The sequence below is a fragment of the Indicator indicator genome, chromosome 6 (assembly GCF_027791375.1).
Source record: "Indicator indicator isolate 239-I01 chromosome 6, UM_Iind_1.1, whole genome shotgun sequence".
In the NCBI taxonomy this organism is placed as follows: domain Eukaryota; kingdom Metazoa; phylum Chordata; class Aves; order Piciformes; family Indicatoridae; genus Indicator; species Indicator indicator.
The window spans coordinates 33,299,380-33,311,045 of record NC_072015.1 but is presented as its reverse complement, the minus strand read 5'-3'; the positions used below and the strand labels follow the sequence as shown (position 1 = coordinate 33,311,045).

The 11,666-nt window shown below is 42.4% G+C and overlaps 1 protein-coding gene across 1 annotated transcript; it reads left to right on the top strand.

The window, feature by feature from the left end:
- The first annotated feature begins 1,599 nt into the window (after positions 1-1,599).
- On the top strand, positions 1,600-8,440 carry C6H6orf62 (chromosome 6 C6orf62 homolog). The gene is made up of 5 exons (XM_054381555.1): positions 1,600-3,144; positions 4,854-5,030; positions 5,566-5,688; positions 6,495-6,629; positions 7,160-8,440. The coding sequence occupies exons 1-5, from the start codon at positions 3,016-3,018 to the stop codon at positions 7,283-7,285; spliced, it is 690 nt and encodes a 229-aa protein (XP_054237530.1). The 5' UTR covers positions 1,600-3,015; the 3' UTR covers positions 7,286-8,440.
- Positions 8,441-11,666: the final 3,226 nt, after the last annotated feature.

Below are 11,666 nucleotides of genomic sequence, written 5' to 3'. Positions count from 1 at the left end.
GGAGTCATTTAGATAAATTAGGAAAAATTTCTTCACCAAAAGGGTTTGCAAGTACTGGCACAGGCTGCCCAGGGAACTGGTTGAGTCACCATCCCCACGGGTATTTAAAGACGTGTAAATATGGTGCGGAGGGACTTGTTTTAGTGGTGTCTTGTGGGTGTTAAAACTGTGTTTCCCTGCCTAAACAATTTTATGATCAGTACTGGAGACGGACCACAGCAACGTAGTATTCGACTAAATGTTGTGACTTTTGCCTATGTGAGGTAAACTTAAAAGAGTTTACCTCACATACGCCCTATTGGCTGACAAGAAACCCCAACGCACTAAAGCAAATGCCCCACTACAGGATTTAAACGCTGTATTTCCCAATATTTTCACGACTTAACACTAAAACAGGCTTAAATATAGCTTCCACGCACCCCGACAGGGGACAGTGCGACTGAATTTGGGGGTGTCTGCAGAGGACACAGGAGTGGTGGAAAGGGGCTGCCCTCATCAAATTCCACCTCAAGCCGGGTAGGAGGGGGGATGTAGTGGGGTGGGAATAGGCGACGACGACGACTCCTTCCCTCGAACCCCCTTGACCGCCCGGCCCTGGCCCCTCCCTGCTGAGAACTGCGTTGAGCAACCCCATCCGGGTCCTTGTCCCGCGAGCTGCGCCCCACTCGGCATCACGCGGGGCATAAGAGCGGTGACACCAGTCTTTAGGGTGAGGGGGAGAAGGAGCAGGGAAGTGCGACCCAGTTTCTTGCTGCGCTGACTGCTCAGAGATGCTCTGCCCCTGGTTTATGCTTCTCTCTGTGTTTCCCGAACAGGAGCGTCTGCGGCTAGCAAGGCTACTGCCGAGCCGTACTGCCCAGAACACAAGATTCTGTTTTCCCCCCGGGGATCCGAGCGCTTGGTACTCACCGGCAGAGCGAGGTTGCGCAGCGCGGACAGGGTGGTGCCTGTGTGACTCAGGCGCTGCCATTTTGAGCGGTCGGTTCTGCCGCGCAGCTGGTCTCAGCGCTCGCTCCCGTGCCGAGGCACAGGCGCAGACCGAGGCGCTTCCGCTCGTTCGTGCCCGCTCCTGCCGTCGCCTTCGAAGCCGTCCAGGGACTACCTGGACGAAAAGAGCTTCTGTCCCGTTCTTTCATCCATCTCCCGGCCGACCCCGTTCTCCGTCGCCGCTCCGGGATCTCTATGCCCGTCGCCTTCTGTAGGAGCCACTAGCGCAGGGACCGCCGCCGTCTCCTTCTCCTTACGCTGCTGCCACCGCCGTCGCCTCTTCCTCCTTCTCCTCTTCCTCTCTCCGCCACCATTTCCCCACTCCCCGGTACCGGGGCGCTGAGTTAGACTATGGGGACCAGGTTGGGGCTAATCAGCGGCAGAGCGGGCGGCCCGGTTACCGTGTCCACTGCAGCAGGGATGGGGGGGCTCCGCGGTTTCGTGGCTTTATCTTGACATGGCTCTTCTCCGTGCTGCTAGCAGCGCCGCCGCCTCCACTGCTCCTCCTGCGCCCGCCGGCTGCGGGTAGCGAGCGGGCCACGGTCTCGGTCTCTCGTCTTGAGTCTCTCTTGCTTAAGTTGGGGGGGAAGTTTTGGGAGGGGGTTCCTTTTTTTAGTTTTTGTTTTCTTTATTGCCTTTTGTCAGAGAGGAGGGGAGAATACTTCTTCCCCTCTTCCTAACCTGGTCCGACGAATTTGCTAACGTAAAAACTTTTAATCTCGACTAATCAAACACCTAGGGGGGGAAATGTCTGAAGAGAGGAAGAAAATAACCTGATGACTGGGGACTTGCTTTTTGGGGGGGAGGGTGTTGTAGAGGTTTAAAATTGCAACCTAGACGTGCAAATTAAAAAACCTCGCGAAAATTTTGACACCAAAAACCTGTTTGGCGGGTAAAGCGGGAGGAAAACTCTCCATGCTTTCCAAGTCGTGACCATGAAGTGAGAGGGGAGACACCGTTCTGCTGTGGGTGTCCCGCTGCCCTTGGCACAGGCCGCCCGCTGCAGCCTTTGCCGTCTTGTGTAGAGAGGCCTAAGGAGAAGCGAATAGCATTGGCCATGCACAGCCTCGGCTAACCGTGATCGCTGTGGAGCGCAGCAGAGAGAGAAGGATCCCCGGGGGATCAGCAGCCCAGGGAGCGTGTGAGGTGTTGGGCGATGTAGGGCTCTCCCACTGCTAAGGAGCCCACGTGTTTGGGGCGCTGTTTCTGATTTTGGTCTCTAGGTGAGCTAATACTGTCCCTTGAGCCCCTGCCTGTCCCTCGTCTATGGCCATCATGGTCCCGCTTCTCATTGGCAGCAGTAGGCTCGGAGCAGTGATGTGCCTGATGATGAGCAGGATGAAGTTAGAAATGACTCCGCTGTTTTTGATCTTTGCTCCCTTGCAAACCAGCACTGTGTTGTCTGTAGTTGATTTTGTTGTTGTTAGCAGAGAAATGTCATACCTGCCAGGATGTGCACTCCTCCTTTGCACTCTTTTCTCTGCTCTCCACCAAGTGTAATAATTCTAAAGAAAAAAAAAGGCAACATAGCAATAGTGGAAAGCTGAGAATAATAATCAGTAGAGTCATGAATCTGGCTGGGGTAAAGCGCAATTTGTAATTTCAGCTTCTTTTTTTTTGTAAGCAGAGCAAAAGTACCCCCCCATGGATTGGGCCTGTGCCAGTTGCTTTTTATTGTACACATAAATTGTGATAAGATTTGTTGGGTTTTTTGGTTTCTTTTTCATTCTTACCCACTTATTCCTGCAGCTAAACTGTTCAAATCTTGCCTTCAAAATTCTTAGGTTTTTTTCCTTGGTTTATTATAAAACTTGTCCAGCCATGGCTGAACAACTACTTAGTTGGTTTCTTGACCCCTCTGATACGAATACTGCCTGAGGTGCGGTTTTGGGTTACATTAGCGTTTTATCTGTTCAGTCGTATTAGCAGGAATAAACCGACTTGTTTCTGTTGTACTTGAGTCTTAACGAAAAGGTGCCCATAGTTTAGTGACAGTTCCAAAGGCTTTAGTACCATCTGTATTACAAAATGGGGGACCCAAACTCCCGGAAGAAACAAGCTATGAACAGACTTCGTGCTCAGCTTAGAAAGAAAAAAGAATCTTTAGCTGACCAGTTTGACTTCAAGATGTACATTGCCTTTGTGTTCAAAGACAAGGTAACTTGGTTTTGATGTTTCTCACTGTGTTGCAGTGCATGTTAACTGTGCTATGCAAAGCCTGTTTGCATGTTGTGGTTTATCCTTAATAAGATTCCATTGACTTGTAAACTTTTTAAAACTGCTAATTGCAATAATATGTACTTCATGTTTGTAATTTTGGCTTTTTGTGTGTGTATGGTTGTATAGTGGAGAGGGTGCCAGTGCCTCCTTAAATTATTATTCGGTAACTGTTGCATTGTAAATATTTTTCAGAGTTGATACTGTAACTTGTTAAGCCTAATTGGGGTCTGATTTGTGCAGTTGTTGGCTGGGAACAGTTGAGTTGAAAAGGGAGACCTGGCTGGAGCGATAGCTAAAGTTACTGTGTTTATCTGGTTAAGCAGAAGGAAAGACCTGGCAGTTGAAAAGTTGCGAAATGCACCATCAAAATGGCTCAAGCACGGGGGCATGTGTGAAACTGCTGCTACCATTTTAAGAGGGAGCAAAAAGAGGAAGATAAAAGCATATGTCAACAGAGTACATAGTGGAGGAAATGCATGGTGATGAGCACTGACATTGTTTAATCCCCTCAAATGCATAGTTTTTGCATTTGCTGCAGTAGTGAAGTGTTTTTGAATGAACACTGATCTTTGAACTTACTCTTAACTGAAAAGTTTCCTTAAAATTCCAAACGTTAACGTGGTGTTGTTCATCAGTTCTGGTGCAAACAGATGTTTAGTGGGATGTAATTTCTTGACACTGTCTCACAGTAGTAAAGCAGTGGTAACAATCAGATTTTCATAGATGATACACCTTTTAAGGTTTTAGTGGGAGCAATCAAACTGCTTTGGTTGCTTTGTAGAAATCTGTTGCAAATGCTTCATTCAGTTCCTATAAAATTTGCTTACCACAGTGAACTGAAGATGTCTGTCCAGGACTAGTTCACTTAAAATAGGGATTTAGCTCAGCCTAGATTGGTCAGCAAATAGTTGCTTGTCATGTATGTTCTGGGGGTGTGAAGGGCTATTAGATGAAATGGGGTTTGTCATGAAGTCCTTAAATAGGTCAAGATTTCTTAGGAGCTATGAGAAAGCTGCTAGAAGTTTTACATACAGCAAAAACGTTCTTCCAAATTCCTCAGTGTTTTGGCCTTGCTGGAGAGATACTGAACTGTAGTGAGTGTAAAAGTTACTTAGCAAACTAAAACAGTCTTTCTTTGAGGAGGTTGACTTGTAGGTAACTTCAGATTGGATCTTTACACCCCCTATTACCAGACTTGGCATTGAAAGACCATTTGCTTCTGATAAAAGACAAACTTTAAAGTATTGCAAAGTGGGGAAAAAAGTCACTCTATTTGCAAGGTTAAACTTGCAGAAGGCTCTCAGGTCAGCCCAATGTCAGGTGTTCTATGTGACAAAAGGGCAATCTTGTTAACGCTTAGATACAGCTTTAGTATTTGCAAGATTGGCATGCAAATCTGGCTCTTTGGAGGCTACAAAAACCTGTTTGGTTAGAAGTTGTTTGGCTGATTGCTTAATTTATAAAATTTTTCTTGTGAGTTTTAGTGTGGCTTGTCACCTGACTTGTGTGACGTTGACTTTATACATAAACACTAATAGAAAATTGCAAATTCTAAAACTAGTTCCTACAATTGCCTAGAAAGGATTTTAATCTGAATGTAATCTATGCCTCTTTTTTTTTTTTTTTTTTTTTTTTTTTTTTTTTAGAAGAAGAAGTCAGCGCTTTTTGAAGTGTCTGAGGTGATACCAGTCATGACCAATAATTATGAAGAAAATATCCTGAAAGGCGTGCGGGATTCCAGCTATTCTTTGGAAAGTTCCTTAGAGCTTCTGCAGAAGGATGTGGTACAGCTCCACGCACCCCGCTACCAGTCTATGCGCAGGGTAAAGCGCCTCTTTACACTTGCTGAATTAAAGTGCTTTTCTTTGTGAATCTTAAGGCCTTAAGGTTTTATTTTTCCCAACTCTTCTGCTTCATAGGGGTCCTGAGGGCATGTGTTTGAGGTCTGGTTTGAAGGGTAACAGCATATGTATTCTGAAATTCCATTTAGATACGTAGTGCTCCAGCTTTACTTCTCATCTGTCTCATTCAAACATTCTTTGGAAGTGGTATTATCTTGCTATCCTTATCCTGCAGTAGGCATGTGTTAATTACTGCAACAGTTCTTGCTGTACAACTAAGTGATTTTACTTTATGAATGTTGGAAGATAATGTTTGTTACTGGTGTTTTTTGAAGTTGAGATGTATATTAACTGGATACTGATATTAAAACTCAGTGTAAGGAAAGCCTTCAGTTGGGCTCTGCAAAATACAAACGGAAAATTACACAAAAAGGGTAATGAGTCCTCCTTTACGTGCCTGCATAGATGTTGATTATCTGAAGGAGGGAATCTAAGTACAGAACTTTATTACTTGCAGGATGTGATTGGCTGTACGCAGGAGATGGACTTCATTCTTTGGCCTCGCAATGATATTGAGAAGATAGTCTGTCTCCTGTTCTCTCGGTGGAAGGGATCTGATGAACCGTTTAGGCCTGTTCAGGTACTTGTTTCTGTTTTCTAACTTTAAGTAGCTTGCACCTGGAAGGGAGGATAAGTGTTACTGCTTTTTAACCAATGAGTTGATAAGGTATATGACTTCTTTGGATGTTAGAAATTATGCTGTCTGGTTTTATTTATAGTTCAGTGTTTTGAATGCCAAATTCTGCTTCACGTGTTTGTGCACTTCCATTAGCAATTGTCAGAAGGACACATGTATAAAATACCTATGTCATGTTAGTGTGTGTAGCAGGAGAATAGACATGGCTCTTAGTTGACTTTGTCTAAATATGATGGTGCTATTAAGGTTTTGCCAGTATCCCGAGTTGCTGTACTTCATTAGGTGAGTCTAAGAGGGATGGAAATTTTGCATTATAATTTTACCTTGAAGTAAATTTCAAGCATTTTAGATTATTTTTTTCAGTAACCAGCTTTACCTGTTCACATGCAGATTTTTGGACAGTGTTACATGGTTCTGTGCTGGTTCTGCAGTAACTGGAAGAAATGTGCTGTGTTGTTAATGGATATTCTGGCACAGCAAGCTAAATCTGGTTTTATATGTGCGTTTAAGTTGTACCTTTTGAACTGTTAATACATCATTGCAATACTAATGGCACTGTGGGCAGAATAAAACTGGGGAGCTCTTTTAAATTGTGCCAAGACTGAAGTGTGGTGCTGTGGTCCCCAGTTTCTGCTTTTCACTGGGAGGAAAGGAAGAAAAGTGGTTGTAAAGCCCTGGACTGAAGGAAACGAATTGGTTAAATATGAGGTTTGGCTTACTATTGTATTCCCCTCTCTTATGCAATGCAGGCCAAGTTTGAATTTCATCATGGTGACTATGAAAAACAGTTTCTGCATGTTCTGAGCCGAAAGGACAAGACTGGAATTGTTGTCAACAACCCTAACCAGTCAGTGTTTCTCTTCATTGACAGACAGCACTTGCAGGTGAGATTATTTCATCTGTCATTTTAACAAGTGCATAGTAATCATAAGATGCTTTGTCTTAGGAACAGTAGTGATTTTAGTGCAAAATACTCAAGTAGAAAAGTTGTGTGCATTCATACTTGCATTTCAGCAACAGAGAACCGTGTGCTATAAATAGGATTCATACATGCAAAAACTAGCTGTGGGCCACAGATTTGTTCACACAAAAGAATTTCTTATATTAAGTTCTAAAATAGACTTAACAGTGTTTTGGAGAAAGTAAAATATTGATTTAATTTGGGCAATACTACAGAAACTATGCCCATGAAGAATGACAGAAAAGTGAAAATACTTCAGGCATTAGTGGTCACAGGTTAGTTTTGAGTTCAGGCTGTCTATATGAATGAAATAGTGGCTTTTAAATGCCTGTGTTGTTCCTGCACTACCAGCAGCATGCTACTAGTTGGACTGGTGTAGCTGGAGGTCTGCATATTAGCCTTGAGTTAACTTTCATGTTTAATAGCGTTTCTTTGGGTTTTCTTTATCTCTAGACTCCAAAAAACAAAGCTACAATCTTCAAGTTATGCAGCATCTGCCTGTACCTGCCACAGGAGCAGCTCACTCACTGGACGGTTGGTACCATAGAGGATCACCTCTGTCCTTACATGCCAGAGTAAGGTACTGGCCAGCAAAATGGGGAAGATAACAGAACGCAGCAGTGGATTTTCACTTTCCTCACTACTTTATTCTTTCAGAAGTTAGAAGAAAATGGACTCATGTTCAGAACACTATACATTGTGAAACTTGATCATCCTGGATTTTTTTTTTCATCATTTATATCTCAGAACTTTACAATTTTTTTTTAGATGTTTTCTGCATGGACCTTGTGAAAGAGAGGATGCTCTGCACACCTCTGCACTGCATCAGCATCTTACTAAAATGTGAAATGAAGGGACTGTACACTGAAACAAATGTATCTGAAAGCACAAGGTGATCGTTTTTGGTGGTGTTCCCATTTGTGCTGGTCATGCCCCCTAACATCTATAATGTTAACCATCAGTATTTGGAGGGTGAGAAGTGAATGTAACGGGTATAAAAGCCTTATAGCTTTGCTGTTAATGATTGTATCAGAGCACTATCACTCTTTTTAATGATCAGGAAAGTGGCTATTACGATAGGAAGTAAATGTGGGAAAGAAATCTTTCTTTAAAGAAAAAAGCATCTCATTAAATGTGTAGGCATTTTTTTGCCTGTGTTTATTTTGCTGGGCCATGTCTAGGTTTACTGGCACTTTTGTTTTGGATCTCTTTCCCCAAGTTGCTGTATAACTGCATGAAAGTATTCTTTTGAATTGAATGCATTTATGCAGATCAGGCAGACCTGGAGTCTGAAGTTGCTAAAGCAGCTAAAAAATAAAGTAAAATAATAGCTGCAGAAAATGTTGGTAGAGGATTATTTTTTCTTGAGAGTTGAGACTTGTAAACTTGCAGGTGAACTGTGCAGGAAATACTGGTTTCTAAAACATTTCTTATGGAAAACCCAGTGAGGTTTTTTTCTTTTGAAACAGACATTATAAACCAATGTAAAATAGTGTTTGGAGTGTCAAAAGTTGGTTCTGACAGAACATTTTAAGATTGTGCAATGATAAAAGGAAGACTACTGTATAGTTTTGATGACAAAGAAGGCTCTGCTTAAGGGTTGAGTACTTTTTACTGGAGTAAAACTGCATAAGCCTGCTCCCTTTGGATAAAACTAGTGCTTACTTGTTTAAAACTTGTATTTAGCTTTTGTTTGGAATTGGAAAAAATTGGAACTTAAATAAATTAGGTGAAAGATGACTGGTTTTATTTATGGAAGTCTTGGGAATTCTAGTACTATCCTGCATTTTGACTGTCACCCATTGCAAACAGAAAATGTATACACTGTAAAATGTGATTAACAGATAAGTGGCAGAGGTGGTGTTACATATGCAGGCAATGTTTTGAAAAGTAGCTGTCAGAGGCAATGGAGCTTCTAGCCTACTCTTGCATTGGTACATGGATATTTTTAGTGCTTTAGCTATAGAGTCCTACAGGTTGCACTGGAGTATCCTAGAAAACTCACCTGAAAGCTGAAACATCTCATAAATAAATGCCTTAAGTTTAAAAAAAGTATCTTAAATGCTGCTTTGCAGGATGCTAGGAGTTTTTAGACTATATTAGCAAGCACCATACCTGCTAGTAGCACTTAGTTTCCTAGCTTTAAGTACCCCTTCTTTGAATGGCCTGGAAGACATAATACTAAGTGTCACAAAAGCTCTAAACCATGACAGTGGGGCCTTGAATGTTCAGGTTTCATGAGTTTAGACTTTGCTTCCTAAATGTAGTTGTCTTTGTCTTTAAACTTGTCATTTTGGATGTAATCTCATAGCAGTGAGAATAGAGCCAGGGTTAATCTGGTTTAACAAAGCAAAAGACAGCTCTTCACTGGGAATTTTGGTTTTCTTCATTCTGGTATCTCTCAGAAGCCTCAAGACGTTGGTCTGGATGTCTCCGTACAATGCTTTTTAGGTATCAACAGTGATATGATCCTTAATTCTCTGTATTGCAGGGAAGAACCTGTCCTGTTAAATTCCTTTTTAGTGTTCTGAGATGCATAAGATGAGCAGGCTACTCGTTCTTTGTGATTGATCCCAGAGTTTAGATAATACTGTGTGTTCTTGGGAGAACATAGCTGTGTAATACTAATTTTATTATAAGTGGTCTGTTTTACCCAGCTAACAAACACTGGGCTTTGCTGTGCTCTCAGACTGAGTTAAAAGCCATCTGTCAGTGGCCTGAGTTGTGGGAAAAACATAAGAGGCAACAACAGGCTTCAGAGCATGAGAATCTCATGGGCTGTATGAGAGTTTGTTCTTAAATCGTTTGGCATCCTTGAAAGGTGTCTTTCTCTACCTAAAGAGGCTGACATTTGAGGGGAGAGATTGAACTTGAAATTGTCCCACTCTCTTGTAGTTCAATCTTCACTATGTTCTGTACTTAGCAAAATGCCCTCAGAAGCTAATGGAAGCAGTTCACAGTATGTAGCATTTGGTTTCAGGTCCTCTTTATATCAGCTTAGTGGGTGTGGGTTTCATCTCAAAACTAATGCTTACTGTGTAAACCCAGTTAATTCAGTGTAGCTGTTTGTAAAAGAGCTCTTTCTGATTTTACAAGGCAATTTTGGTTACTGCTTGCTGTCAGCTGCTTATGTGGCTCATACCGAGAACTGAAATCCACTCTTATCTCACCTGGATATGGGAATTTTACCAGGCTGTTGCTTCAGGATTTCCCATGTGAGCAGCTGCAAACAGGTCAGGAATAAATGGGGAGGCAGGAAAGTTAAGCATCTAAAGGAAGTGTCTGGTGAAAGGGAAGCTTGTCAGGGGCTTTCCAGAGAGAAACTTAGAGAAACTTAAAAGTTTTGCTCTACATGACTCATTTCCCTGCACTCTTCATGTTTCTTCAGCTGCACAATTGCTACCAAAACCATGGTTAAGAAGGACAGAACTGCTTTTAACAGGCTTGTAGCTAGTTTGTAGTTGATGCCCGTTTATCACATCTAACAAAGCATGAATTGCATTTTGAAAGCTATTGCTACACTAAAATTGCTCTAAGTGATACATCAGGTACTAGAATAACCGAGATTGTTCAGTGGTTTTCTTAGAAAACTTGGTTACTCAAACTAGAAGTAATGTTTAGAGCACTGAAAGCATCAGCTCAAGACACTGATCTGCGGGAAGTTGGGGTTTTATTGTGTGGTGTTTTGTTTTGTTTGTTTGTTTTTCTTTCACCTAGCAAAGTGTTAAGCCTATTTACAAACAAAGCTGGTGGAGAGATGATAATTTTGCCAGTTTCAATTTTCTAGAATCTTTGGGTTGATCTGTCAAGATTTGATATTTTTAATCTGTACAAAATGCAAAACAAGCAGATCAGCCTTCACTGCAGGTAGGTGCTCTGGTCCTGAATGACCAGATCTGATACATTTTATAACCTGATACCATAAACTCCCCCTCATACATACTCCGTCAGAGATCACAAGCTGGGAGTCCTTCCCTGCCCATTTCTGGTTTGCTGCTGGGAGAATGCTGCACTTTCTTGTACTTGTCATGTGCTGAGTCACTGAGTTACTTGCAGTTAATAAACACCGCCTCATGTTCAGCCCCCATCTCTGGAGGTTGAACAGAGAGAACAGTTGCTTAAGGGTGTTTTGCTCCTTAAGTGTGAGATCATTCTAATGGACTGTTCCAGGCTTCATTTAAGGTTCCAGCCACTGGCATGACAGTTGTTAAAAATCAAGATTTACTAGACTATGTTTACATCCACTAAGCAGAGAGATGAGATGTGACTCAATCACTATTTTATTAGCCTGAAAAAGTTGCTCCCATTTTTAATGTTGCATTTGTGGAAGCAGCAAATTCAGAAGCCGTAAAAGCCTGCAGATTCTGGAACATCTTTCTGGAATGAAGTAATGAGATGAAGGGTTTTAACAGTGTTTTACAAAAGGGAAGAGTTCAGCGTGGGTGTTTGAGGCACATGCTGTCCTGAGTGGTGGTTAATCTAGAATTCCTTTTGTGGAACTTTTGTTTTAGTCACACGTTTCACTTAATCATAAGGAAAGAGTTTGAGGGTGATGGAGCACTGGAACAGACGGCCCAGTGAGGTTGTGGAGTCTCTTTTGGAAACTCAAACACCTGGACACTTTGCTGTGCAACCTGATTTAGGTGAACCTAGTTTAGCAGAGGAGCTGGACTAGATTTCCAGAAGTCCCTTCCAACCCCTACCATTCTGTGATCTTCATAACCCACTTTCCCAAACTATAAGGACAATGCTGTTGTCACTTGGTATCATTAGCATGTAAAAAGGACATTTCTGTGTGTAGGCTTGGCCTTTGTTTGTACCTGTACTACTGCATGCCATGCTGATAAGAGCAAGGCTTGAGCTTGTACGTGTCTTCCTTACCTGCTGGGCCACTTCACTTTGCTTCTGGAGTTCAGCATGATCCTGAGTTAAGATTCAGACAGGGACAGCCTCTACACTG